The sequence below is a fragment of the Vicugna pacos genome, chromosome 22 (genome assembly GCF_048564905.1).
Source record: "Vicugna pacos chromosome 22, VicPac4, whole genome shotgun sequence".
NCBI classification, from domain to species: domain Eukaryota; kingdom Metazoa; phylum Chordata; class Mammalia; order Artiodactyla; family Camelidae; genus Vicugna; species Vicugna pacos.
Window position 1 is genome coordinate 32,225,590 of NC_133008.1, and position 27,873 is coordinate 32,253,462.

At 61.0% G+C, this 27,873-nt stretch overlaps 2 protein-coding genes and 1 long non-coding RNA gene across 3 annotated transcripts; 1 reads left to right on the plus strand and 2 right to left on the minus strand.

Annotated features, from left to right (window-relative positions):
* Positions 1-424: 424 nt before the first annotated feature.
* Positions 425-19,072, minus strand: ABCA7 (ATP binding cassette subfamily A member 7). The gene is given in 47 exon segments (XM_072948131.1): positions 425-699; positions 796-1,036; positions 1,532-1,624; positions 1,954-2,057; positions 2,134-2,268; positions 2,923-3,064; positions 3,315-3,421; positions 4,387-4,449; positions 4,524-4,644; positions 4,718-4,847; positions 5,339-5,462; positions 5,557-5,701; positions 5,993-6,108; positions 6,334-6,511; positions 6,868-7,037; positions 7,123-7,300; positions 7,417-7,449; positions 7,672-7,959; positions 8,160-8,246; positions 8,332-8,456; positions 8,684-8,838; positions 8,933-9,034; positions 9,223-9,283; positions 9,539-9,741; positions 10,079-10,142; positions 10,226-10,410; positions 10,596-10,733; positions 10,941-11,080; positions 11,183-11,314; positions 11,595-11,766; positions 11,987-12,097; positions 12,391-12,592; positions 12,684-12,905; positions 13,043-13,265; positions 13,619-13,795; positions 14,090-14,307; positions 14,478-14,645; positions 14,856-14,972; positions 15,186-15,325; positions 15,436-15,646; positions 15,868-15,948; positions 16,296-16,372; positions 16,508-16,626; positions 16,707-16,848; positions 17,038-17,131; positions 17,218-17,407; positions 19,032-19,072. Coding segments are annotated over 46 exon segments (6,444 nt in total). The 5' UTR covers positions 17,284-17,407; positions 19,032-19,072; the 3' UTR covers positions 425-555.
* Positions 19,073-19,572: 500 nt separating this feature from the next.
* LOC140688520 (uncharacterized) lies at positions 19,573-20,163 on the plus strand. The gene is made up of 2 exons (XR_012063270.1): positions 19,573-19,651; positions 19,985-20,163. It is a non-coding gene; the product is annotated as an uncharacterized lncRNA (long non-coding RNA).
* CNN2 (calponin 2) lies at positions 20,066-27,840 on the minus strand. The gene is made up of 7 exons (XM_015241210.3): positions 27,678-27,840; positions 23,775-23,896; positions 23,285-23,351; positions 23,045-23,182; positions 21,874-21,990; positions 21,576-21,722; positions 20,066-21,000 (listed from the first exon to the last, which is right to left on the minus strand). Exons 1-7 carry the CDS (start codon positions 27,738-27,740, stop codon positions 20,725-20,727), a joined length of 930 nt encoding a protein of 309 aa, XP_015096696.3. The 5' UTR covers positions 27,741-27,840; the 3' UTR covers positions 20,066-20,724.
* Positions 27,841-27,873: the final 33 nt, after the last annotated feature.

A 27,873-nucleotide genomic window follows, 5' to 3' on the forward strand; every position in this document is an offset into this window, starting at 1 on the left:
GCTGGTGGGCTTCTGATCTGGTCAGGAGGCCCGAGGTCCGAGCCACTGCTGCTGGGCTCCTCCAGCTGCCCGAGACATTCCTGAGCCCTGACCTCATGCCCACTTTATGACCAGCGGCTCACAGGTCCCGCCCTCAGGTGCCAGAACCACGTGGGCATGTAGGGGCCCCGGGACCAGTGTCCAGGCTCTTATGAAGGCCACCCGTGCACGTGAGACCCCTGTTCCCCAGCCCAGCACAGAGGCCTTGACAGCTGGGAGTCCAGTTGGCTGTAGCTGGGGCCTCCCCTGCATCCCACAAAGGGCATCTGTGTTCACAAGCCCACACCTGCACACACGTGGGTGCCAGGCCTGGGATCCAGACAAGTGCACACAGCCAGCTTTGGAGAAGCACGCAGCCTGGCGCACGGACACACGTGCACACTGCTTTACACCACGACTTCTCTTTATTTCCTCCTGAGCAGCGACCCTTCTGGGAGTCTGGGTCCATGCTCCAGGCCCTCTGCCCTGCCTCTGTCACTCCCAGGGCCTCCCACCAGCTCCACAGAGGAGATAGGCTCAGAGCACCGTCACGGCCATGCTGGGGTCATCGAGGGACCGGGTGATGAGCTTGGGGCGCTGCCAGCCTGGCACAGGGTCCTCTTCTGCCTCCTGTTCCTCCTCCTCCTCCTTCCCCTGATCCTTGGAGAAGTACAGGAATACCTAGTGGTGGGTGGCCCAAGAAAACAGGAGGGGAAGTCAGCTTGAGGGCCCCCAGCCCCACCCTTACCCCCAGCCCAGTCCTGGCGCTGCAGTCACCTCCTCTAGCGTGGTCTGGCTTACAGAGAAGTCCTCCACGCCATGCTCCGCCCCGTGAGCCGCCAGCTCTCCAAAGACGCGCGCCAGGGCGCAGCGCCCTCCCGGCGGCAGCTGGAAGCGCAGGCGGCCGCCGTGTGCCTCCCGCAGCTCGGCCTCCGGGAACGCCGCTGCCACGAAGGCTGCCGCTGACTCAGACCGCGACAAGGGCACCCGCAGGGTCAGCGTGTGGCCAGCCCCGAATCTGGGGTGGGGTGGGGTGGGCGGGGCCAGAGCTACAAGGCCCGCCCACAGCCCACTCTTCCCTACAACCAGCCCACAGCACCCTCCTGCTTTCCTCTGGCCCCATCCCTATCCCCAGCTCCTCTAGACCCCTATCCAACACACGTGACCCCAACCCCTGCTTGTCCTTGCCCCACCCGCATGCTCGTTTCTTGTCTAACTTTGGTTTCCCCTAGGCCCCGCCCACATAAGGCCGCGCCCCGCCCACTCGCCAGGCCACGCCCACCCGCCAGACCCTCTTTGGCCTCTGCCCTGGCCTCTTGCACCCTCACCCATCAGACCTCATCCCCATCTTGGTCCAGTCTCGCCCTCTCAGTCATCTCTCCCGGACAGCCCATAATTTTTGCCTCTTCCCCACAGAGCCAAGATGGCCCCGCGTGGTCTCTCCTCCGGCTCCTCCTACAAGCCCCACGCTTACCTGCCCCAAGCCCGGTCCTGGAGGGCTGCCCCCGCTCACCTGCCCTTGAGGTGCTGCGTGCTGCCCAGGCAGCGGAACCTCCCGTTCACCATGACGGCGAGGCGCGTGCAGAGGGCCTCACACTCCTCCATGCTGCAGGAGCCCAGCGCCGTGAGCTCCAGCCTGGCCTGGACCAGCCACGCCCGGTGCTGTGCTGCCCCTGCCGGGATCCTCACCCGCCACCTCTAGACCACCCTGTGCTCGCGGGTAGTTCCTGTCGGGCCCAGACTGCTGTGTTTCCGGGGCCGGGTACCAACCCCTTGTGTCCTCCGAATCAGGCCGGGCACCCTCCCCCAAGGGCAGGACCACCCCATCCCTTGTGACCCCGTGCTCTGACACCCTCTCGCTGGGGCCTGGTCCACCTTTCTTCCCAGGCCGGGGCACCTGGACCCGCAGCCCTGGGCATCCAGTCTGGGGCCCACCTGTGCGAGGTGAGCACCACGGAGCGGCCCTCCTGCACCACAGCCAGGAGGCTGTTCCAGAGGAAGCGCCGGGCACTGGGGTCCATGCCGGTGGTCGGCTCATCCTGGGAGGGGAGAGATGTTTAAGCCCCGCCCCACCGGCCCCGACCCCGCCTCTGCCTAGGCCCCGCCCACACGCACCAGAAAGACCACAGCCGGGTCCCCCACCAGAGCCAGGGCTGTCGCCAGCTTCCGCTTGTTGCCACTGCTATAGGTGCCCGCGGGCCGGTCCGCATACTGAAGGAGCCCCAGGCGCTCCAGGCCCAAGCTTGCTGTCTGTGGTGGGCCAGAGTGAGAGTTGGGGGCCAGGGTGAGACGGGCCAGAGTGTGCTTGGGGGAAGGCCACGATGAGCCTGGTGGGGGCCACAGCGAGGGCTGGGCAGGAAGGTAGTGAGAGCAAGTGGGCACAGAGTGAGGGCGGAGTGAGCACAGGGGTCCAGAGTGAGCGGAAGGGGCCAGGGAGAGGATGGGGGTGTGGAAGGTAAATAAAGGGGGTGGGGCCAGAGCGCATACGGAGTGAGGACAGAGCGGGAATGCCACGTGGGCGTGGGGCCGGAGTACAGGAGAGGCAGGACTTGGCCCAGGGACAGAAGGCACCACCGCCAGGAAGCGCAAGCTGGACGGGAGTCCCGTGAGAGTGGGCGGGCTGGAGCCTGGAGGGTCAAGGAGGAAAGGGGCGGGTCCCTAAGCAGAGAGGGGGCAGATGCAGCCTGCAAGACTGTGGGAAGGGGAGGTGAACCGAAATGACTGTGTAGGAGCTGGGGAAGGAGCAGGGGGAGAGCTGGGGGAAGGGCAGGGGCAGAGGACCAGGTGTGGGTGGACCTGGGCTCTGGGTGTGGTCAAGGAGAAGGCAGATAAGCTGTGATGCGGGGCGGAGGCAGGGGAGAGATGGTTGGGTGGGGGCTGGAGGGCTTGTTGGGGGGTGGTCACCTGGGCAACCTGGGCCTCGGGGACCCCGCGCAGGCGTGCAAACAGCTCCAGGTGCTCACGGCCTGTCAGCAGCTCGAAGATGGCATCAGACTGAGGGCAGTAGCCCATGTGGCGGTTAGCTGCAGCTGGTTCCTGGGTCACGCTGGGGACGGGGGGGGGGGGGCACAGGTAGCTCAGGTAACTGGCTAGGCCTCGGCCATGCAGGGGCAAACAAGGGTCTCAGGGCCCAGCCACCCTGGTAAAGGACGGGGTGTCTCAGGGCCGAGTCCATGGGCAAGGGTGTGGGGGTCAGGCACTCAGGCCAGCCCGAGAGGACCATGCTGGGGAGGTAGTGGCCATGCGCGGGAAAGGGTGGTGGGGAGGAACAAGGGCTCTGGGCTGGGGCTGCTCACCTGTGGCCCGCCAGCGTGGCCTCACCCCCGCTGGGCAGCGTGTCCCCCGTCACCATGCGGAAGGTGGACGTCTTCCCCGCTCCATTCACACCCAGCAGTCCAAAACACTGCAGGCACACCCACAGGTGGCGCTCAGTGAGGCCTCAGACCCTTGCCCCAGCGCCTCTGATTTCTGGGGTAGCTTTCTCAGTTCCACAGGGACCCCTGGGGCAGATACTGGGTGTGAAGGCAGACGTAAAGCTGCCACTCGGCAGGAATGTGGCTGGCACACGGCACGTGCTGAATCCATCCGGGCACACAGGAGCTTTCTGAATGTCTCCGGCCACGCGTGGGGTGCCTGATAGCAATGGTGCCCAGAGAGAATTCAGGCTGGGTGCAAGTCAGCCTGAGGTGGAGAGGTTGGCTACACACAGTAGGCACTCGACACAGTGACTACAACTGACACTAACACGCCACATGTGTCCATGGGTGTGTGCCAGCCCCCAGAAGGTGGCCAGTAAATGGCCCACAGCAGGTAAGTCTGCACAAAGTAATTGCTTGAATGTGAATCAATACAAAGCAGGTGCCGACTAGATACTGGCTGTCAGCAGTGCTCAGACATACACAGTAGGAGTTCAGTAAATACTGTTGGTGCTTGATAAAAAGTTGACCATCACAAAGGTGACATTCAGTACACTTTGGGTGCACACAAGGGGGCTCAACAATGCTTTAACATATACACTTCATAGTCAGTAAACGCTGATACACAGTAGGTGCTTGATTAATATAAACGGCATGTATGTGGGAGCCCAACAAGTGCTCAACCATTAATTTGTCCTCAGTAGGCTTGTTCTAATACCTGATAGCACACAGTAGGGGTCAATAAATGTAAGCATGCAGTAGGTGCTTAATGAGAATTTGTTGGCTCAAAATTGAAGCTCAAGTGTCGACAGCCAGTAAGTGCTCAATAAAGAGCAGCAGGTGCACAGTAGGTGTTCAGTAGAGGGAGATAAGCACAAACACGGTAAGGGGCGGGGGGTGCACAGTAGGGCAGCCTCTCAGCCCTGGACCAGAACCTCCACCCTGGACCTACCTCGCCAGGGGGGATCCCCAGGCACAGGCGGTTGACAGCCAGTGTCCTCTGCCCACGGTACACCTGGGAAGGGCACAGGTCCATGAGAATGGGGAGTGGGCCAGAGGGAGCCCCCCAAGCCCGCACTCTGCACCCACCTTGGTCAGGTCCCTCAGCACCAACACATCCCCCTGGGTATCCCCCAGCATGACCCGTTCCCGCTCACGGGCCACATCTTCATCCTCCTCTCCCAGGGGAGGCAGAGGCTTCAGCCTGGGTCTGAGAACAGAGAGACATGAGTGAGCCCAGAGCCAGACCCCAGCCCGCACCACCCTCCCTGGTCCAGACTGACTGTGGCAGGAGGCGGTTGCGATGCTGCAGCAGGAGCGTGAAGAGGAGGAAGATGGGCCCCTGTACCACCATGGCCAAGAGGTTCTTGCCAACCACCTCCCAGCGCAGGGGTGACTGGAACTGCCCATCTCCTGTGGGGATAGGAAGGAGGGATTGGGTCATTTTGGGGGTCTTGGGATCTGGGTCCCTCTCTGTTTGGGTTATTTTGGGTTCTTTTTGTTTGTTTTTAATGCTTTTGTGTGTGGAGGAGATAATTAGGTTTATTTATTTGGTGGAGGTACTAGGAATTGAACCCTGGACCTCATGCATGCTAGGCAAGCACTGTACCACTGAGCTGTACCCTCCCCTCAACGTTGGGTTCTTAAGGGAAAGGACCAATAACTGAATAGGCCACTCAACTGGGGTCTAATTGGCATAGAAAATAGTGGCATTATCATCTCCCTTATTTAGGGCCTCAGACCTCTCGTGATGTGACCAAGATGGAATTGACTTTTACGGCTGCTTTGCTGCACCTCTAACTTGGTCCACCAGTTCTTGGGGCCACCTAAGACCTTCAGTTCTCTTCCTGGGGGCTGTCATTTGTCCTTGCCTGTAGAATTGATGGCTAGAGGGAAGTTCTCACCCAAGCGCTCAAAGGCGTCAGCCATGGCCTGGTTCCGCACCATGTCAATGAGCCCCCGGCCCAGGCAGAAGTGGGGAAAGATAAGGAAGACCCGTTTCAGGATCTGGCTCACCTCCTGCAATTTCTGCTCAAGGGCAGAAAGAAGGAGATAAGTCAGGGGCTGAGGCTGATGCCCCCATCCAACTCCAGCCCAAGGCCCAGGCTTGTGGTGCCCTTACCTGATCAGAGAAGAGCTCAAGCACAAAAGTGGCCATGCTGCCATTGGTGCCAATAAAGAGGTTGATGCAGGTGAGCACCACGTAGGCCGTGCTGGGCACGGAGAAGAAGAAGGAGGCTGGGTACATGAGCGGTGTGATCGACCAGCTGAAGGGTAACAGGAGTTGCTCTTACTGCCCAGACAGGGTGCTGAGCAGCCCTGAGAGGAATACAGATCTCCCCTCCCAAATTCTGTGTTGTAGACTCCTGTGATGCGGGCCAGAACAAGATGAGCTTTTAAGGCCACCTCAGCACACCGCTGAACTAGATCACACTTGGGGTCAACTCAGACCTCCAAATCCTCCCCTTAGGAGTTGCTACAGAGTCCCATCTCCCTCAACAGTATTAGGTGGTAGGGGGTATCAATAAGAACAAGCCCTGAGGGGCTGGGGGCCTCACCCATACAGTAGTAGCAAGAGCAGGAGGGCAGGCAGGTTGGCAGGGGCCACATACGCCCTCTGCTGGAAGGCCAGAAAAATGAGGACCACAATGCACGCTGGCACCAAGTAGTTACACTGCATTGGAGATGGCAGTTACACCCCTCAGTGTGCAGGGGCAGAAACTGGCATCCTCAGCACTGTACTCCCCCCACCCCCTGACCTCCCTGTGCTTTGGGTAGCAGGACATGAGGTCTCCCACAATCCCCAAGATTTCACTTGGGCCATCCTAGACATGATCTGCCCAGCAGGGGCAATGGCAAGTGGTGACTGGGGCCCCACCCCTCCAGGCAGACACCGCACCATGTCCCAGACAAAGTTGCTGAGCCAGTAGAGGGTTGGGGGCAGGCCACCCATGCACTGCAGGTGTTTGGCTCGGGTGACACGCTCGTCGATGAGGACAAGGGTGAAGCTGGCTGGGACGAAGGACATAGCAAAGACCACGCAGATGGAGACAAGCACGTCCACTGAGGAGGCCATCCTGGGGGCGAGGGTAAATGAGCAGCTCAGAGCGGAACTGGGCATGCCACAAATGGGACAGAGGTCCCCACGGCTGGGCATGGGTGGGGGATGGGGCCTGAGCCATTTCAGGTCGTTGGCCAGGGAGAGGTTGTGCAGGTCTCTCGTCGGATAGAGGTTGATGTGACAAGGATGTGCAGGCTGTTGGAGGAGACTGGAGCCTCATGCTGTCCCATTACCCTGGCCTAGGGAGTGCAGAGGGGCCGTTCCTGACCCCCATTTACAGAGCAGGAGTGTGGCAGAGCATAAATCCAACTCCTACTGCCCAAAACACCAGAAAAACGGAGGCGGGGGGACACACAGGGCAGAGGGACTCACAGCGCAGCCTCGGACAGCTGCTCCTTGGTGAGGTTCAGTGGATGGTTGATGGTGATAATGCTGTGGGCTTGACGGGTGGGGCCTGGTGGCCGACGGGCATGTAGGAGAGCATTGTTGGCTCGGTTGACAAAGGCCACCATCGCGTGCCAGCCCTTGTTGTTGAACCATATCTGGGGTGGGGTCAGAGTGGAGGGGTCAGTGTGGGGGTCAGACCTGTCCCCAACAGCATCTGCCTGCTACCCGCTCCGTTCCCACCTTGAGGCTGTCCTGGGTGTCCAGACTGAGAGCCCATGCTGTGAGGTTGTTCAGGATGCGGTCGAGGGCCCCGCCAGGTTGGGGACTCAGCAGGGCCCGCAGCTCCTCCACAGAGCGACCCACCTCAAGCCCTGAGGGTAGGCCCGGGTCTCGGCCCCCCAGCGAGAAGCCCCCATACCTGTGGAGCAGTGGAGGCAGGAGGGGCGGCTGAGGGCCTGGGCAGATGGGGCAGCAGAGTCTCCCAGCGGGCAGGCAGAGGGCACAGGAGGGAACCCGGGCGGGGACACTCCTCACCTGACCTCATTCACCCACTTCTTAGTTTTCAGGCTGTTGGCAGAGACAGACAGAGAGGTGACTGAGATGAAGAGACAGAGATGTGGGGGAGTCAGTGAGATAGACGAAAAGGGTGAGGAGTGGAGGGTACTCGGGAGGCCCCAGCCCAGAGCCCCAAGCCGGGCATCCACCTCTGACCCCCCCAGACCAGACCACCTCCTCCACCCGAGGACCCATGCTATAGCCAGGCACGCTGAGTCCAGGGCGGCGGCTCACCCCTGGCGCACTAGGCCCGGGTAGGTCTTGACCAGGAAGTCAGACAGATTCCGGCCGGTTAGGTTCTGGACCACTTCGCCCGAGCTGCTTGGCGCCTGGGGTGGCGGGGGACCACCGGCCCCTGAGGGACAGTCGGGCAGCAGGCGGCGGGCGCCAGGCCGGCTACACTGGCAGGCTGGGGACGGAGACTCTGGCGTCCAGTTGCCCCTGGCCAAGACTTCAGCCACATCCGCAGGAACCTCGGGCACCGAGAACTGGCCGACGGCGGGCGGGGTGCACTTGGGCGCCCTACAGGGGCAGGGGCGGGGAGGGGTGGGGCTGGGCTGGGGTATCCGGCTTCCTGGGCTCCTCGAATGTGGACGCGCCCAGCTCCCAAGCAGGCACGGGGGTGCCCCCGGCACCCGCACCCACGGGGGCCCAGCGGCCAGAGTCCAGATAGTGAAACCGAGGCCAGAGAGGAGCAGGGTTCAGGCTTGGCAGGCCCTCACCTGGCGGAGTTATTTCCCTCCAATCCGGCCTCCTCCAGCAGTGCCTCAAGCAGATGGGCACGTTCAGGGTCACCTGGGGCATCCTCGCTGCATGGAGTGGGGGTGCTGGGTCAGGGCTGCACCCGTAGGCCCCTGGCCCTCCCGCCACCAGCCCTCTCTCCTCTGCGCCCACCTGAAGAAGGACACCTGGGCACCGTACATGCTGGGACTGAGCTGCAGAGGCGGGTAGTATCCAAAAGGAGGCACGACGAGGCTGAACGCCAGCGCAAGGCCCACAAAGAGGGCAGGCAGCACGATCTGAAGGACCAGCCCATCAGCTGTCCTCACCGTCTACCCTCCAAGCTTGCCTGCAGCCAGCCTCCCCAGATCCCGCTCTAGAACCATCCATGGCACCCCAGTGCTCTCAGTAAAAGTGTTCAGAGTGAGGGATATGCCTGGGATCAGGGGGCTGAATTAGGTCACAGAGTGGATTACAGGCCCCCAGGGTCCCCCACGCTGCCTCCCTGGTGCCCGGCCCCACTCACCTGTGCGAACAGGCCCCGGCGGCTGCGGTGGGCCAGCAGGAAGCGTTTGAGAAGCAAGGCCCGGAGCTGTTGGAGGGTCAGTGCCCAGCCCTGGACCCGGCCTGTGGCATCTGGCCCTGAGCTCTGCAGGGCCTGCATCTCTGGGGCAGATCCAGCTGTGGGGGGGGGTGGGAGGTCAATGCCCATGCCCTGATCAGGAGGGGATCAGGAGGGGCCACAGGGCTACAGGGTTGGGTGGGGACAACTCACCCAGCTCCCCATTCTCCAGGGTGGACCCATCGGGCAGAATCTTGAGCCGCGTGGTCACTTCCGGGTAATTCCTCAAGCACTGGAGCTGCCTGTGCTAACCATCTGTGGAGAAGGGGTCAGGGTCAGCGTTCAGCTGGGGTCTGGGTTTAGATCAAGGCTCACAGATGGAGGAGTCAGGAGTGAAGGATGTAGGTTGGGGCTATGCCTTGGGCCACGCTCAGCCAGGGATGGGGACTTGGTCTAAAGTCAGGTCCAACTCTGGACCAGGGTCAGGGGCCTGGGACATGGACCTGTGGCTGCATTCTCTGGGCCTGTGTCTGTAGCACAGTCCTCTACCACCTTCAGGAAGATCTGGGGAGACAAAGCAGGGGGCTCAGAGCCTGGAGACACACAGGAGAGAGGGGGACTCAAGAGCCACCCAGCCCTCATTGGTGGGGGTCCCCAGGCCTCCCCAAGGGACTCTGGGCCTCCAGGCCCCTGCGTGTGCCCTGCCTCCTCCCGTGGATGCCCAGCTGTCAACAAGCGGACTCCTTCTCATCCTGCCAAGCGCCACCCCCTCCAAGCAGCTCACCTCCCACGCTGCCAAACCTCCCCCAGCAGCCTCACCTCCTCGAGGCTGGTGTCGGAGATCCCATAGCTGGCCAGCCCCAGCTTCCCCAGCTGCAGGTCCAGCTCACGGAAGAGCTCGGCGAAGCTGCCGTCCAGGGCACCCTTGTAGGGCAGTGCCAGCACCAGCTGGTGTGGCAGCTCCTCAACCAGCCGTGCCCCGGGCACCAGGCGCTGCACCAGGGCCAGCAGCTGGGGCACACCTGGGTGGGCAGTGGGGCACGTGAGGGGCCCCGGAGGAGTGAAGTAGTCCCTGCTCCTGCCCCTCCCCCATCCTAGCCTCCCTGGGGAAGGGGCTTGGGTGCCCCGTGAGGAACCTGTCCCGAAAGGCAGAGAAGGTCAGGATTAAGCACCTGAGGGCAGGACCTGACCTGGACTCAGAGCCAGAGTCCACCCAGGGGCAGGGGTAGGTTTGTGTGTGGACTCAGCCCATGGTCAGGGGTCAGGGGTCCAGCCTGGGGTCAAAACCCTGTTGCCCTGAACCAAGTCACCGCCACCACCAGCCGCTCCCTCTGGCTCCTCCCTACCCCCTACCCTCACCGGCAGTGCTGTCATGGCTGCCCAGCTCCCCTTCCCTCCTGGTATCCTTCAAGTCAGTGTCACCCTGTGGACAGAGGAGCACCAACTGCCATGGCCATCAGGTCTGGACAGAGCCTTGAGGGTCAGTGGTCAGAGGTCAGCCCTCACCTTTTTGCTGGCGGCCAGAGGTGGGGGACCCTTCACCAGCGTCAGGTAGTATCCGGAGCCCAAGTGACGCCGCAAGAAGAGTGGGGAGCCACAGCAGCACAGGCGGCCGGCTGCCACTATTGCCACACGGTCTCCCAACAGCTCAGCCTCATCCAGGTGGTGGGTGGAAAGGATCAGTGTGCGACCTGGGCATGGGACCCAATCCGCACATACCACCCCGGCTGCAAGGCCTCTGCCAGGAATTGCCTGCCCCATGTGGTAAACTCCTCCTCACCCCTCAAAACCCCATCTCCAGCACCTTCTCATCAGAAACATCTTCTGGCTCCTCAAGCAGAATCCAGGGGAACCTCAGGCCACCCCCAACTCTTACCTTCACGGTATTTGAGCAGCAGCTCCCAAATGCTGCGACGGGAAGCAGGGTCCACACCAGCCGTGGGCTCGTCCAGGATAACGACTTGGGAGCCACCCACAAAGGCAATGGCCACTGAAAGCTTCCGCTGTGTCCCGCCTGGGTTGGGACAGGGGTGGGGTCTTGCATGACCCTGCCCCCCAGCCTCGGGCAGGGCTGCCTCCCTCCTCCCTGCCCCTTTCCCTACCCACCTGGGCCCCCAGATACCCGTCTCCTGGCTTCCCACCGCCCTGGGGATAAAGTCCCAGCCCCTCCCCCCAGCCTCACCTCCACAGACCCAGAGGCTCCCCACCAGGCTGGGCTCACCAGAGAGGTGGCGCGTCTGTGTGTGCCGCTTGGGGATGAGCCCCACGTCCTGAAGCAGACGGTCCTGCTCAGGGCCCACGGCAGCTGCGCTCAGACCCTTCAACCGCCCGTAGAACCAGACATGCTCATCCACAGTCAGCCTGAGGCCACAGGCGGAAAACAGGGTGGCCACCATGGCTGGCAGGGCCCCAGAGAACACCCAGCCCCTCCCATTGCCGCCCCCGGGGCCCACTGTGACGCACATGTCAAACAGCACGTTGTACTGTGGGCAAATGCCCAGGTGGGGCCGGATAGCTGCCATGCCGGACCGGACGTCATGGCCCAGGACACAGGCAGAGCCAGAAGTGGGTGGGAAAAGGCCGCTCAGGATGGACCTGGGGGTGCACAGGTCTCAGAACAGCTGCTCCTTCAGAGGGGAAAACCGAGGCTCCCAGAGAGGAGAGACCAGCACTTATAGGGTGCCAACTGTATGCCCATACCAAAGGGGTGTTACATCCCCATTTTACAGGAGACGGAAAATGAGGCTCAAAGAAAGCACTTGTCGCCTGCCAATTGTGTGTCCAAAGTGAACTGGGGTCCCACCCTCACTGTACAGAAAGGAAACTTCCGACCCCAGATGACCCCTGGGAAGGGAGGGGAGTGCAGGCTGCTCACAGAGTAGTGGTCTTGCCCGCTCCGTTGTGGCCCAGGAAGGCGGTGATGTGGCCCTGGTAGAAGTCCAGGCTGAGCCCCCGCAGGGCTGGCTGCGGGTTGCCAGGAAAGCGCTTTTCTAGGCCCCGTATGGAGACCCCGGGAACCAGGCCATGTGGTGCCTCCTCCACCAGCACTGCAGAGGGAAGGTACAGTCAGCCATGGGAGCTCTTGGGGGTCTGGGAACCCTTAAAACTGGTCTGCGGAGTCGGGGACTTCTCGGGCTGGGGTCTGTAGGAGTTCGGGTAGCCCCAGGGGACCTGGGGAACTAGGGGGTGTCCAGAGGATCGGGATCTGTGGGAACCACGGTTTTGGGGGGGCCAGGGAAGTGGCTGCTAATGTTTGTCAGGCCTCACCCTGTGGGTCTTGCGGGGCAGGGGGCGGGGCGGGACCCTTGGGGGGCTGAGGGCCAATCCAGTAGCTCCTCTGAAAGGGAAAGTTCCATGGTTCGGGAATCCCGTACTGGCCTGTGGGAAATGGTGCTCAGTTACCCCTCGAGCCCACCCTCCTGCAGTGTGCCAGCTTCTGGCCACACACCTGGGATTAGGCCATCCAGGTAGGAGGTAACCAGGAAGTCCCATCCGCCTGCCCCAGGCTGTCCCTCCACGCAGCCACCAGTGTGCATGTGCAGAGGGGCAAGGAAGCCCCACCCACTCAGCTAGACCCGCCTCCAGGTACCAAAGGCCTTTCAGCCCCGCCCCACCCAGGGTCCCGCCCCTCAGCCAGCCTCCCTTGTGCTGGTGTCCCTCCTACAGCCCACCTGGGCACACGGCCTCCAGGTACCAGGTGGCGAGGCCGTAGAGAGTGGCATCGAGCAGCAGAAGGCCCGAAACCTGGGCCAGGCTGAAGACGTCGTCCGTAGGCGCAGTGCCCATGTTGTGCCACTGCGCGCCCTCACCCTGCTCCTCCAGCAGCGCGAGGCTCTCGCAGCCGAAGCCAAAGGCCACAGGTGACAGAAGGCTCTGCGGGTTGGGGTAGGGAGGTGGCTGGGTCAGCGAGCAAGGGCAACTGGGGGGGTTCAGCACCCCGGCACCCACCCGGCTCGGCTCTTACCGCGGCGACGCGGCCGCCCACCGGCAGCTGGTCCCGCCAGGCCACGCACAGCACGTAGGGCAGGTAGAGCACGAAGTAGGCGAGGCCGCCGCAGGCGGCCGCCAGGTTGGCGCGGGAGAAGAAGGCGCTCAGCAAGAAACTCTGGACCACCGTGGCCACGGCGAAAGCCGCCAAGAACAGGAAGAGCACAACAGGGTGGCTGTAGGGGAGGATGTCCCCAAGCTGCGGGAGTCAAAGGGAGCTTGAGAGGGTGCTGGGATTGGCCCAGTGACACACGACAGCGGGAGGCGCCCCCTGCCTGTTACCCTCCCACGTGCAGCACACACATTCTGGAGCCAGGCAGGCCCGGGTGCGCCCACCTTGAGCACGGCCACGAGCAACGCGGTGCTGAGAAGGAAGGGCCCGAGGCAGCTGAGGAACCAGCCCAGCCACAGCACAGCGCCACTGAGCCCCATGGCGCGCATCGTGTGGCGCAGCCGCGTCTCCTTCTCGCACACCACAGCCTTCACAGTCAGCGCCACCGAGTAGATCCAGGCCAGCGTCAGGAAGAGCGGCAGTGAGCGGCTCAGCACTCGCAGGAACCTGAGGCAGTGGGGCAGCTGGGGTGGAGGCCGAAGACCCCGTGCTGCCCCCATCAAGCACAATGGTTCCCGCCCCAGGGTCCCAAGGTGCAGCCAGCAAACATTTGCCCTCCCTTATCCTCGGACCCCTAATGGCCCCTCAGTGCTCCAGCTGCCAAGCCACCTTCTCGCTGTGTCCAGAGACCCCAGACCCTTAGGGATCCCTGCTCCTCCCATTACAGGTCACAGGAAATGGTCCCTCTAAACCAGTAGTTCTCAGCATTGACTGCATGGACATTCCAAAGGGAACACAGGCCCCACCCTGAGACCCGGGAATCTGGCATCTGGGTGAGTGAGTGAGGATGGGGTGCTCACGCATCATCCACATAGCAAGGGTAGGGCATCTGCTGCAGGTAGAGGCCGGCGCGGGGCGGGGCGCCGCTGAGCACGTGCACGGCGGCGCGCTCCACCATGTCCTGCAGGTACACGAAGCCGCCCCACACATAGCGCAGGTCTATCAGGGGGTCAGCGGCGGGGCCAGGGTCCCAAAACCTGAGGGGAGCATGGTGGTGGGCTGGAGGGAGTGGCTGGGCCCTGCCCATCACACTTTTAGCTCCACTCTTATATGCCCGCTCAATTAAGCACCTAGCCCCAGCTGCTAGCGGCTCCCATCTTATCCCAGAAGCCAAAGTGTTGACCCCGCCTGCCACGCCCCCTCACGCATCATAGGCCCCTCCCACCACGGACCCCAGTTGGTCTAAGGAACCTCTGATAGGTGAGAAGCTCTCTGGTATCTCTAGACAATGGAGCCCCCGTCCTCTTGGCCCTGCCCCACAAGGCCCCCACCTGTCCCTTATCTTATTGGTTCTGGTTACGTCATCGATGTCCATACGGATCTTGATGCGCAAGGGACCAGGGCCTGGGAACTGCGTGCGGTCCGGGGAGTCCTCCGGCCCCAGGAAGACAATGCCGGCCCAGAAACGGTGCTGGGAGAGCAGTTCCAGGGCCCGCTCCACCAGGGCGGCCTCTGAGGGCACAGCCTCCAGCTTGTCCAGGGTCACGCACTGCAGAGGGGCCTGGGTGTGGGTCTGAAGTCCCAGGGTCCTCCCCTGGACCTTGGGGCCAAGCCGTGCTTCCTGCTCAGAGCCCCAGAGTGGGGCCGACCCCTCCATCGGACCCCCACAGAGGGGCTGCCTCTCCGCTTAGAGATTTCCCCTACTAGACGGCCCCTCACCTCCATCACGCAGCCCAGCATGCCCACCAGATGTCCCATGTCAGCGTGGGCCTCCTGCCAGCTGTAGCCACCTCTGTGTGGGTTCAGAAAGGCACGGAGGGCCTCCACCTGGTCCCGGCCTCCAGGTCCTAGCTGCTTCCTTCTTTCGTCCCGGATTTGCAGGAGCTTCTGGGGGGTGTCGTGGAACGTGGGGGTCTGCATTGGGCATTCAGGGCCATTGCACCTCTTCCCATCCCTGGGGCCTGAGCTCACCATGGACACCACATCCCACCTCCACACTCTTGCCCATAAGGCCCTGCCCTTTGCCCAAGTCCTCCGCAGGGGGTGATGGGTATGAAGAGGTGGGGGTGAATCTGCCACCCTCCATCCCGGCCCCACCTGCAGCATGGCGACATTTGCACTGTCATTCATGAAGTTGAAGAGCTGGGGTCCCAGCAGCTCCCACACCTCCTGGACGTCCTTCAACACAGCCAGTTCCTGGAAGGTTCGGTTCACCTGTAGGAGGTGGGCGCTGAGGTCCATGCCGGCCTCGCCTGTTCATTGACACTTCCCTCCTCTGAGGACCCCTGCCCACCTCTCCCGCTCCCTCCACTCTGCTCCATCCCGTGCCTCTGAGCCCTAGCTCACGCCCATCCCTCTCCGCCCAGGGTAGGGGGGGGCTCTCTCCCCTGGGCTGAGGCAGAGATCAGGGGCCCCTCCCACCCTCACCTGGGCCATGAGCTGCCGGGTGAAGGGCGTATCAGGAGCAAACAGTACTTTCCCCAGGACCAGTGGCTTCAGGCGCCTCCAGAGCAGGCGGGACATGGGGTGGGTGTCCAGGGCCCCCATCAGCTTATTGCACGTGGAGCCTGGGGCGGGACACCATGAGGTCCTGCTCTCTCTCTCTCTCTCTCACACACACACACACACACACACACACACACACTTCCCAGACTGGGAAACCAAGGTGGTCACTCACTCAGGCTGTCAACAGGTAGGGCCCTTGCCGGCTTCTGTCCCATGAGCTCCTTCAGGTCACTGGCCTCATACCAGTTGAGGGAGGGCCCCCCCGGTTTGCTAGGCCCCCTGGCACTGCAGAGGGCCTCTGACACCACTTCCAGGGGTCCAGTGGTCCTCTGGGGTCTCTGCAGCAGCACCTGCAGCTCCACCAGGCTGGGCAGCTCCAGGACCTGGAGGTGGGTCACCAGAGGGTCCTGGCTGTCTTCGCTTCCACGTGGCTCCCCTACCACGCCTTCACCAGGGCAAGGGACTCTGCCGGAAGAACCCTCTCCCTCTCTTTCTGCTTGTGTTTCCCCAAACCTACAGAGGGTAGGTGCATGGGGCTGCCCACCGTCCGGGCGGCCACAGTTCCAGTTTCCTGGCTGGGGTCGAGGATGCATAGGCCTCTTACCTCCTGGGCCAGGTCCTCTGCTGCCTCCACAAAGCTGCCCATGGACTCCGGGGCTTGGCCCAGCACAGACCCCAGGGATTCCTGGAGAGAAAGATGACAAGGAGTCAACGACATTCAGTGACATCTCACAAGGAGAGGCTTAGCCAAGTTTCCACGGGGTCAGTACTTTCAGAGACCCCATTTTACAAACAGGGAAACTGAGGCTCTAAGAAGCACATGATCTGTTCAAGGTCTCAGAGCTGGAGTCTTCACCAGCATGCCAGACGTGGCTTGTCTGGGCACGGATCGGACAAGGAACATCACACTGGGCACCAGGGACAGTCCAGGACAAGGCCTGAAGGCTGGAATCAGAGGTCCCAGAAGGAGGTGCCTGGTCCAGGACGGGCAGCGCCGAGGCCCCATGAGAGCAGCGTCCCACCCCACCTCACCCCTCGCAGCAGTGTCCTCAGCAGCTCAGTGGCCAGGGGTGGTCCCTCCTTGGGCTGGTCACTCGGCTGAGGCCAGGCTGAGGGAGTAAGGCACAGAAGCAGAGGGTTAGGGAAGCTTAACCTGAGACCCACCCCCAACCTGCTGCCTGTTTCACAATCAGGCGGAGGCTCAGTGCTCAGCCCTGCCTGCCCCCAGGCTCCTGCCTTCTCACCTGCCCTAGCTCGGTGAGCTGCCCTCAGCATGGGCATGAGCTTCCTCAGGCTGGCCAGCATCCTTTGGGCACTGGGGCCCCCCAGGACACTATGGGCATCTGCCAGGAAGCGGGAGACCCTGGGGACAGAGAGAGAGAGCGGGAGGCGGTGGCCAATGGGCACCCCCTCACCCCGCCGCTCCCACAGCATCTTACTTACAGGGAATCCTTGAAGTTGCTGACGACTCCAGGCTCCTCTCCAGGCGTGGGCCACGGGAAGCAGGTGTTGTTCACGTTGCAGATGAGGCCCTGGAGCCAAGGAATGGTGCCCGCTGAAGGCAGCGGCTTGTTGGGGAAGTGGCCTGTGGGGACACCGGATGTTGGGGCTCCTGTCCGAGTCCCCATCGTGATTACGCCCCCCGCGACAGAGCGCTCACTCTCAGCCATTATTTGAGTGCCTGATCTGTGCTCCTAACGCTCACTGGGGGCCCTGTGGATAGGGTGACCATTGCCCCCTGCCTCCCAAAGTGCTGGACGCTGCGGGGGCTTACATTCATGCTGCTCGAGTGGGGGGTGGGAATGGCGTACGGCCACCAGGATGAAGAAGAGAAAGAGAGGCCACATCAACTCCACCAAGAGCTGGATCTGCGGGGGCAGAACAGGCGGGAGGAGTGGGGGGCTGTGGCGGGCGCCCTGGCCGCCCCGCCCTGGTTCACCCGACGGGGCTTTACCGGCTGTCTCCTGCGATACAGTAAATTCTTCCAAAGCAGCAGCATCAGCTGCGTCCAGAAGACCATGGTGGAAATGGACGGGAGACAGGACGCAGAGGTCAGGCTGAGGACCTGCTGTGTGGCTGCGGGCAACTCCCTGTCCCTCTCTGAACCTCATCATCTATTTCATTGCGCAGGGTTCCTGGAAGCTCTGCTTAGAGCCAAGAAAACAGTAGGCACTTATTAAAGCGGCTCCCCTCTCCCGGTGTAGTAAGCCAATGGGAGCCCTGCCCGAAGCTGTCCTCGGATCTGATTGGTTTTTGGGGCTGTCGCTCCTTCCAGGGCTATCGGAGGCGTCCTAAAGGCGCTCAATTAATCCTGCAGGGGGGCGGAGCCTCAGCTTAACTCTTTCATCACCAGGTTCCCCCGAAGCCCCACTTGGAGGTCTCCAGGTCCTGTCCCCCAGCCATGTCCCTAACCCGGGGGAAAGTTCCCTTTACCCCGGCTCTTCCCCAATGATACTAGCAACCAGTATACACTGTGCTGGACATTTTACACTACTGACTGGAAGAGGGGCCACCCCAGGCCCCTAGAGAGTCAGGCCGAGTCACTCAGCCAGAGGCAGGACCCCAGCTCTGCCCACCCTCATGTATTATTCATTGTTCAGAAAAATCACAAGATCCTGAAAATGAGTGAGTGGAAGGGGCAGCGAATGAAGACTCCTGGAACCAGCGATTCCTGATACTGTCCTTACTTGGAACTGTCCAGCCTGGCCTACTTCATCACCGTACAGATGGCGAAGCTGAGGCCGCCAGTAGGGCACAGAGTGGACCCAGGACCCTCGGCCCCCACTCCAGGACTCTCCTTTACAAATGGGACCTGGGGGAGAGGCCTCAGTTACTCTACTTGTAAAATGAGGCAAAGAGTTTAGGGAAGAGGGACTGCAGGTGTGTGTGAGGGAGGCGGGGAACTAGGGACCTGAAATTGCACTCATTCGTTGCCTAGAGAAGTCTTTAAAAGTTTAAATTTAACTTAGGAGATACTTTTGCTTGAGTAATGTTAAAGTTATCCTAAGGGAACAGAGAGCCCCAACTGATCTAATCTTATCTGACCACAATGTTTGAGGGTCCCGCCTGCTTAATCTTGTTTTCGCAAAGTGCTCTGCTGCACAGAGCAGAAGGAGTCAGGGGAATGAGCGGAGGAATGAGAGCGAAAAGGGCAGCCAACGGGAAGAAGCCACAAAGAGGAACAGATAAAAGGACCCAGCTGAGACCCCCAAGGGCGGCAGTTCCTGGTCAAGCCACCCGGGCTTATGGCTCCCCCGCTCCCCGCTCCAGGGCCTTTTCTTCTTCCCCTTAAGCAATAAAACAGCTTTCACTCTGTCCCTCTGCCTGTGCTGCGAATCCTTTCCAGCCAGCAGGCAAGAACCCACCTATCTGTGAGACCCCCATTCTAAAGGGGGGTCTCCCATCCGCTAACGTATGTTGGCAAAGCGCCTCTCAGGGGAGTCTAATGCCCAACCTTCCCCTCGAGAATGAGTGGTCAGTTCTGCGGTCCCCGACACTCCCTGGCAAGGAGTGAAAGTGAGAGTCTGGACTCCGCCCGCATCCCTTAATGCCCAGGGAATCTACCTTTTTCCCAACCATCCGTACCCCCGCATCCTTCCTTGAGAGTCTCAGGGCCATCCTCTCTCTCTGGGAAGCTCTCACCGTTCCAGCCCCCAGCTCTTGCCGCCTTCCCTCCACCCGACAGCGGCCAGGGAGCGTGGCTCCCTTAAGAGCAGCCCCACCTCCCCCCTACTCCAGAGGGAGAGGGGTCCCTGCAGCGAGCTGTACCTGTGGACCCGCGCGCGCTGCCGCTCCCGGCCCGGCCCGCCTAGTCCATCCCCATTGGCTGTCCTACCCGCCACTCAGAGGCCGGGCCAGCCAGGGCCGCGCGCGCTGAGGGTGGAGGCGGGGTCACAGCGGAGACACGCTGAGCCGGGTTTCTTAAAGGGCTGGGAAGGCGCTCCTCTTGCTGCCGCACCGCGAGGAGGCGGGGCGCTCGGCTCAACCCCTTCCGGCTGGGCTCCGGACACACGGGCCCGGCTGTCTTCCCATGTTTCACAGCTACCTGCAATACCGCAGCTCCTGGTCACAGGAGGTCCCTTTCTCCCCACTTTCCCCTGGGGGACGCAGTCCTAACCAGACTCGCTCTAATACCCTGGGGCTCCACTTGCGCATCCAGGAAACGGGGGTTCGGAGAGTCTTCGTTCTTTCACTCATTCATTCATTCCACAAACATTCCTCGGACCCTACAGTGGGCCAGGTGACGGCAGAAGAGGGAGGGGACGCCAACATTCTAAGATTACAGTTGGGTCATAATGGTCACCCTGATTTTGAAGAAGACCTCCAGATCAGTTTCTCCCTCTGGAATATTGGGTATATTTCACAAGATCATGATGAAGTTGAAACAAGTGTGTGGATCGACAGGTCTTAAGGCGCTGGGAAGGGTGAGAGGTGTAGGAAGGGCTCCGTGGAAGGAGGTGGTTTTGGTGCTGGGGCTTTGAGGATGAGTTTGCCAGGGAGGGCACTCCAGGTGGAGACTATACCAGGCTGGATGAAGCCCAGCTGTCTACCTGGGGCTGGGGGATAGGGGCGAGGCTTCCAACTTCTCCCCCTCGACCCCAGGCCTTGATCCTCAAATCCCCATATCCAACTCTCCTGTGCCCCGGGCCTCAGCTGCTACCCCTCCCAGGGAGGCGGTCCTGAGGACCTCCACAGAGGTTTGCCTTTCGCCCCACCCCCAGGCCCCCATGGCTCCGGAAGGGATCAGAGGCCAGCTTGGCCCGCCCCATCCCCAGGCTGTCTTGGACACCGACTCCAGCACCTTCATTTCCTAAAAAGAGGCTTTATTTCCTTTGGTCCACAGTCGGTATTTCACATTATTTCTTGGTCCCAGGGCTCCTGGGCAGGGGCTGGTCCCTAGGAGGGCCTCCGGGTGGAGGTACCTGTGCAGCACTTGGTAGGGGAGTAAGGACGAGTTGGGGCGGCGTCTGGCTTTGCCTCAAACTTTCAGAGCTCACTGTCATGTCTGGGCCTCGGTGTCCCCACGGGCCCCTGGGAGGGGCCAGCGTTGCTGGCCTGAGGGTCCTAGGGAAATTCAGTACTTTATGAGGCTTAAAATATTTGGGGACTGTGGCCTGGCCTTCTCCTAGGGAACTTACTTCCTTCAGCACCCTCCACCATCCCCCACACTGTTCCCCTGAAAAAAAAAAGTACTTTCAAAACCGCCTGAAACTTTTATGGGTACAGAAACCACAAACTGATCAGCAGAGAAAAAAGAAGAGGGGAAGAAGTAACCGGAAACCATTTGGGGCCTGAACCCCTTGGAGCCGGGGTTTCTTCCCCTCGGCAGCTGCCTGGCCCAAAGCCTGCTGGGAAACTGCTGCCCGGAGCACTCAGACATGTAGGAAAACAAGACAAAAACAGAAAAACCCGAAAACCCAGATGGGGCAACAGATGTGAGGAGATAGCCCGCCTGGGCACCTCAGTAGCCTGCCTCCTCCTGGTAGTAGGAGGGGTACTCTGGGGCCTCCCCTGGGCCAGGGCAGTCACCGGCAGCCCCTGGAGCGCCATCGGCTGCTGGGCCTTGTGGGCAGTACTTGGGGTCGTATATCTGTCGGCCCAGGCCGAACACCTGGCCGCTCTGGTTGGCGCCCTGTGTGTAGCCCATCTGCAGGGACATGGAGGAATTGTCACATTTGTCTGTCCCCAGCTTGGTGTCATAGATGTGCCGCCGGGTCCCTGGAGCCGTCATGCCCACCTGGAGAGGGAGGAGAGGCATTAAGGAAGAAGAGGGGGAAACAGAGGCCCCGAAGGAGAACTTCCCCCAAATTCCCACATCATTTCCCACCTCCCCGTATTTGCATTCACGGTGGAGACTACTACAGACCCTCCCAAGCCCTGGTCAGAACCCTCTCTTTTCTGACTCTGTGCTGAGTTGATCTCAATTACCAGTGACCCCCCCCTCCCTAAGGACCACAGTGTTTGGGCCCAGCTGTCCCTGCCAGCTAGGAGGCTGCTCAGGCTGGGGCTCAGGTCTTCCGGAGGCCATCAGTGATACTCAGTGATACACAGGAGGAAAAGTGACACTCGCAGGATCTAAACATATCAGAGTTGGACGGGCTTTCAGGCAAAACCTTCAGGGAACCTGAGGCACGGAGCTGGGTAGTAACATCGCCAGGGACACACAGCAAGCTGAGGCAGAGACAGAGCAGGCAAGGGCACAGTGGGTAGGAGGGAAACCCAGAGTGGGGTTTTTCGCAACAGGGATGAGCCCTCGGAGTCTGGCGAGGAGGGGAGGCAGGTGGAGGTCTGGCGGGACTGGGCGCAGCCCACCTGGCTGGCACACTTGTTCGTGCCCATCTGGAGGCTGATGGTTGAGTGGTCCATGGGTGGCAGGATATGGTTCTTGGGGTCGTACAGATGCCTCCTGGTGCCGTAAGCCGTCATGCCCGACTGGCTGGCACATTTGTTGGTGCCCATCTGCAGGGAGGCAGGTGGGAGAGGTCAGATGGTCCCCGCCAGGCCACTAGACCCTGCCCCGAGCTTGAGGGGCTGCCGGGCTGCACAGGGCCTAGGTTGCACCAGAAGCCTGCCCACCAGGGGCCCCAGGGTGGAGCAGCCCGGCGCCCACCTGCAGCCCGATGACGCACTGGCCCGCCTTCATGGTGGCATCGTCGAAGTTCCGTTCCTGTTTCTCCGAGTATTTGACACCAATGTCTACACCACTCTGCAGCCCCTTTGTCTTAGCCTGCAGGGGAGGGGGACAGGAGTATCAGGGTGGGGCAGCCCGGTCCCTCAAGCCAGGTGCATGGTGTATGAGCCCAGGCGAGGCCTAGGGGCTGGGCTGCAACCTGCCCCCTGCACCTGCCACCCAACCCCTTGGGCACCTCAGACTCAGCAGGTCCTGTGGCTCCCACCTCCCCTCCCACGGCCATAGCGGCCCCAGCCTTCCAATTGCTCAGGCTAAGAATTTGGGGTCATCCTTGCCGCCTGTGTCTCTTACCTTTCTTCTGCCCTTCCCTGGCCACCCGTCCTGGCCTTGGGCACCGTCTCGCCGAAGGCCTGCCCTGGCTCCTCCCCGGTCTCTGCATCTCCACCGCCCACGGGGCAGCTACCAGAGGTTCCCAGAAACACTATTTGGAACCCAGTTCCCTGATGTGCAAACCTCCTCCTCAAGCCCGTGGCAGTTCCCTCCTCCTGAAGCACTGCTCTAACCCACCCTGGTCACCAGACCCTGGTGCAAGCGTAACACTTGCTTCTCATAATGTATAATTTGTAAAACAAAGTTATTTGAAGCCCAAACCCTCATGTGGACTCTGGGAAATCATGAGGTGTCCAAGGAGGCTCATGGACTGTAACCAAGGTGGGGAGACCATGCCTGAGCAGGGCGGGGGTGGGGGCAGCTGGGAAGTCTCTGGACCTTCCAGTCAGTTTTGTTGTGAACCTAAAAATGCTCTAACATATGAGGGATTTTTTAATAAAAAAAATTTGTAGGGGGAGGGTATAGCTCAGTGGTAGAGCGCACGCTTAGCATGCACGAGGTCCTGGGTTCAATCCCCAGTATTTCCATTAAATAAATAAATAAACCTAATTACCCCCCCCACCAAAAAAAAAAATTTTGTTCATGACCTGCCCAGAAAGGGGTGGACTGTGTCTACCTTGGTCACCCTCGAATCCAAAGTGTCTGGTGCCTTGTGGGTGCCCAAAAATCTTTCCAAAGTAAGAAATTAAGAGCATCTGTGGATCTCCGCCTGGCTTGCTGTGTGACTTTGGGCAGGTGGCTACCCCTCTCTGGGCCTCACCTTCCCAGCCAGGGCAAGAAGAGACACCTGCACCTGTGTCAGGTTCCCACTCTCAAACAGGTCGTTGGCCTCGAACAGATCCACGGGGTTCATGCCGTAGCTGACCATGGCCTTGATGAAGTTGGAGAGGTTTTCTAGCTGGGAGGAGGCAGGAGAAGAGGGCGGTGAGGGGCCTCAGTCTGCCCACCTGTCAGGTGGGGCCCCCCAGCCCTGTCCTTGCTCCACCCGCCAGTCCCTCACCTGGTGCCAGTTCTGCATGGAGCGGTTGATCTTGGGGACTGAGCCTGGTTGCAGCTTATTCATGAGTCTGTGGGGGACACATGGGTGGGGGGACACGGGAACTTCCATCAGGGTTGGGGAACCACAGAGACCCAAGAGACTAATTCATGCCTTCCTGGCCAATCTCACTGCCTCTCTCTGGGCCTCAGTTTCCCCCCGCTGCAATCTAGTCTTCACCACCAAAGAAACAAAGGTGCCAAAGAGTGACAACCACCCAGGATGCAGCAAAGAGAGGCCTCCAGTCATGTTAGAGGCTCTCTTGAGAAAGGACAGGGGTAAGGATGCTCCCCATTAGTGATCCTGGACAAAGCAGTAACACAAGAAAAAGGAAGGGTGAGAAAGACCGGAGACTCTTGAAGGAAAAGCAAGAAGGTGTCACACAGCACGTGGAGCATGACCTCACTGTGCACAGCAGTCAGGGTGATGAGCACATGCAGACACACACACTCACGTGCATAAGATAAGCCCGTCCTTCAAACCCTTTTGGAAGTCGGGGCCTATGGAGAGGCCGGTGAGTCCCTCAATCCAGCTGCGGAGTTCCGCCTCCTTCTGAGGGTCATACTTGGACAGGAGCTGGCGGGGCAGAGGGCACAGGGTTGGAGTAAACACACACCCAGCTGTTGCCTCATGAAGCTTCTGATGGGGTGGTGCCCATGGCTCCAGGTGAAGAAGAGACAGTGGGGCCTGGAAGTCCCCATACCACCCGAGCACACAACTCCCCTTTCCCATCAGCACAGATAAACCGCTCCGTATGTCCCACTGATCAACATCGGGGATAATCTAGTTCCAGTGGTGCCAAACCCCACACAGCAGCCAACACAAACCGTAAAGGATTTGCACCCCCCCTCCGCCATCTCCCTAATCTCCAGGCACTAGAGACACCGGCCCTTCTCTGTTTTGGTCTTTAAACTGTGGTAAGATACACACAACACGCACCACTTCAAGGTTCATAATTCAATGGCATTTAGTACATTCAGTGTTGTGCAACCATCACCTCTATCTAGTTGCAGAACATTCTGTCAATCCAAAAGGAAGCCCATCCCCATTAGCTGTCACCTCCCACTGCTCCTCCTCCCCAGCCCCTGACAACCAAGAATCCACTGTGTCTGTGGACTGGCTTGTTCTGGACGTTTCACATCCACGGAGTCACACACGGTGTGTCCTTCTGTGTCTGCTTCTCGCACTGAGCATCGTGCTCTCAGGGTCCGTCCACGTGGGAGCGAGTGTCAGTACTTCTCTCCTGTTCACGGCCGAGTGATGTTTTGTGTGTGGAGGGACACACTGTGTTTATCCCTTCACCCAGTGATGGGTATTTTGGTTGGTTCCACCTTTTGGCTGTTGTGAATCACGCTTCTGTGAACATCCATTTACAAGTTTTGTCTGAACACCTGTTTTCAATTCTTTTGGGTCTATACCTGGGAGTAGGATTGCTGAGCCAAGTGATCATTCTATGTTTAACTTACTAAGGAAACACCAAACCTTTCTCTGCTCCTTGAACTGGCCATACCAGTTACTGCCTCAGGGCCTTTGCACATGCTGTCACTGTGGACTCAGACGTTTGCATAGCTGGGTCCCTTCCTTCGATCCATTTGTAGCTTGAAGGTTACCTCCTTGGAGAGGACTTCCCTGACCACCTGGCTGTGAAGGCCCTCCTCATCCCACTCCCGGTCCCGCCCCACCCTGCTTTGTCTCCGTCTAACCTTCCTCCATCTTCTACGAGCTGATCTATCTCCTTGCTTATGGTCCATCCCTACTTACAGGCCTACAGGTTGTGCGTTCAGCTCAGGCTGTCCCTGGATAAAGATGCTCGTGGTCCCGGAGCAGCACACACTGCTGCTCACAGATTCAACACTTCCTGTTCCCCAAGGCAGCATCTCACAGCCCCCAGGGAGACCCAGGATGGTGTGTAGGCAGCACAGGGCGGCTCCTTGGAGGGGCGGTGGGAAACTGAGGATCCGGCTGCCCAGGCGGCTGGGCTTTCTGTCCCAGACCCCTGGTCACCTTTACTCACGCCGACCCCACCCCTCTCCCTTTCTCTCCTCCACAGCCCCCAGGGGACTGGGACCCCAGTGGCCCTTGCAAACCCAAGTCTTCTTCCCAGCTCTGCCCCCAACTCCCTGATGATCATGGACAGTTTTCACCCAGTGCCTCAGTTTCCCCATCTATGTCTAAATCATTTTCATAAGGCTCACCAGACCCGGGCCCCTTGGTTCCAGCTTCCTGCCTAGAAACCTCCACACACCAGATCAGTGCAGAGCTGCCCAGAGTGCAAGGCAGACAAAGGCGGGAGGCTGGCCTGCTAAACCGATCCGCCAGGCCCACCCCCTCCCTCAGGCCTTGGTCTCTGGTTCCCATGCCCCCACCCCTGGGGAGCAGCCCCGCCCAAACGAAGCTTGCAGGGTCATCTTGAGAGCTGAGCTCGAAGCACAAAGGCTGGTCTGGAGGCCTGGCCTGCCTGCCCAGCTGGGGCCCGTCCCTGACAGCTCTCGGGGGCCAGGGGAGGTTGGGGGAGCAGGGTCCCGGGGCAAAGGCGCCTGGCAGCCCCGCCCCGCAGCGGCTGCCTTCCTCCCCCGCTGCCCAGCCGGCCTTCAGCGCATTCCTCCCCACCGCAAACTGCCAGGAATGCAGCCGCTGCCTCCCTGCTAAATCGGGACCAGCTGTTCCCAGCGGCCCGATCCCCCAGCCGGCCAGAGAGCTCGAGAGGGACACACTGGACATCAGCCTGCCTCTGTGCCATCCAGCCAGGTGGCAGGAGTGGGAAGTGAGGCACAGGCTGGGCAGAGGGGGCACCAGGTCTCCCCACTCTAGCAGCTGGGAAAGTGGGTGGCGCGTGGGCTGGAAGCCACAGGAACCTGGCTTCCAATTCTGGTGTGGAATTGGCCTCTGAGTGACCCTGGCAAGCTGGTGGGGGCCCCGCCCAACCTCCAGACCTGCAAACTGAGAGTTGGTCACAGGAAGCCTTCCGACTGACCTCCTCCCTGACAGAGCAGGTATCAACCTGCCCCCATCCCTACTGCCTCTCAGGAAGCTGCTCCCACCCCTGCTGGGGCTGCGCCCTCACCCACTTCCTGCTGCCTCAGGGAAGAAGCCAGCACTGCCCTGGAGGATCCAGGGCCGTAAGGCACTGCCTGTGGCAGGTCTGGGTTCGAGTCCTGACTGCCACTGGCAAGCTGTGTGGTTCTGGGCAGTTTGAAAGGTGTCTCTGAGCCCTGTGTGCAAACCAGGAGTCTTAAACCATCTTGGTCCTGGGTAGGGCACATTAAAGCATCCCCTCCCACCCAGCTGGCTCTGTTCCCTGGCAGACCCGTGCAGTCCCTCGGCTCCCCTGGCTCCCCAGACCAGCTGGAGGGAGGCTCCTCGGAGCTCCCAGAGGTGATGCAGAGACCCTCCTGTCTGTGGTCCTGGCGTGCCAACGGGGCAGTGGCCTGGGGGCCGGCAGGGCTGCGTCCCCGCTGTGCCCAGGCAGGCTCCCAGAGGCTGTCACTGTGGGACCACATTCCCAGGAGCCTTGTGGAAGTGTGTGGGGTAGACAGGGATGACAGACCTCCTCCAGCTGGATGGCCCTTGTCTGTCAAGCCTAGGACCTCCCCCTGGGTCTGGGATCACCCCCTGCTCCTCTATCCCTAGATGGGCCGACCCTGCTGTGTGACCCTCCAGAAATGCCTGGCTCTCTCTGAGCCTGAACCACAAGTGTTTTCTTAAGAGGTGTCTCCCCAGCCCCACCCTGAGTTTGCAAGTTACAAAACCCACTTCCCAGGGTCACGCTCAGGGGACCCCACAGGTCCTGTGGGCCCTTTTGCTATCCCTTTAAGTTTGTCAGCTGGGGAGAAAGAGAATGTAGAAGGAACAGTGGGGCCATGGCCCCTCAACTCCAACTTCCCCCTTGGTGCCCCACCTCCCAGGTGTAAGAGGTTGGGAAATTCCGGGGGGGGGGGCACAGGCTTCTCAAAACCCAGCGGCCGGCCCCTACCCTTCCCGAAACTTAAGTGGCCCCAAAAGCAGAAGTAGGGTAGGGCGATGAGGAGAGGGGCTGCTGGGGTCTCCTAAGACCCTCAGGGCATTCTCAGGCCTTGCAGCGCTGAGGGGCCCAGGGCTGGGGGGCTTCAGACGAGGTGGGGTTGGGGGAGCAGGGCTTGTGGAAGGGGTTAGACTCAGCCACTCCTAGATGTTAGGCTATGCCAGAGCACAGACATCACCGCTCCCCTAGGGTTGAGGGAGCCTCGGGAGGCACCACCAGATATTAGGGAGGCGGAGGGCCGCCCCAGTTGGTGGGGAGCCTGGCGGGGCGCCCGCCCTGCAGAAGTGGAGGGTCCGACGGCTTGGGCTGGCGGGGCGGGGCGCGCCCCTCACTCACCCGGTTCTTGACCTCGGCCGAGAGCCCGTACGAGGGTCCCTTATTGAACTGCGTGGAGCTCATGGCTGGCGGGCGCGGCGGGCGCGGGACGGGACGGGACGGGACGGGACGGGACGGGACGGCGCGGACGGGCGCGCCGGCGGGGGACGCGCGGGCCGGGCGCCCCGCCCCCGCCGCTGATTGGCGCCCAGCGCAC

What these genes read in the sequence shown, in the direction of transcription:
- CNN2 (XM_015241210.3), bottom strand. Translation starts at nt 27,740, where the DNA reads ATGAGCTCCACGCAGTTCAATAAGGGACCCTCGTACGGGCTCTCGGCC. An exon ending in GACGGGCTTATCTTATGCAC is followed by an intron (nt 23,352 to 23,774) that starts GTGAGTGTGTGT and finishes TGTCCCCCACAG; the next exon opens with ACTCATGAATAAGCTGCAAC. An exon ending in CCATGCAGAACTGGCACCAG is followed by an intron (nt 23,183 to 23,284) that starts GTGAGGGACTGG and finishes GCCTCCTCCCAG; the next exon opens with CTAGAAAACCTCTCCAACTT.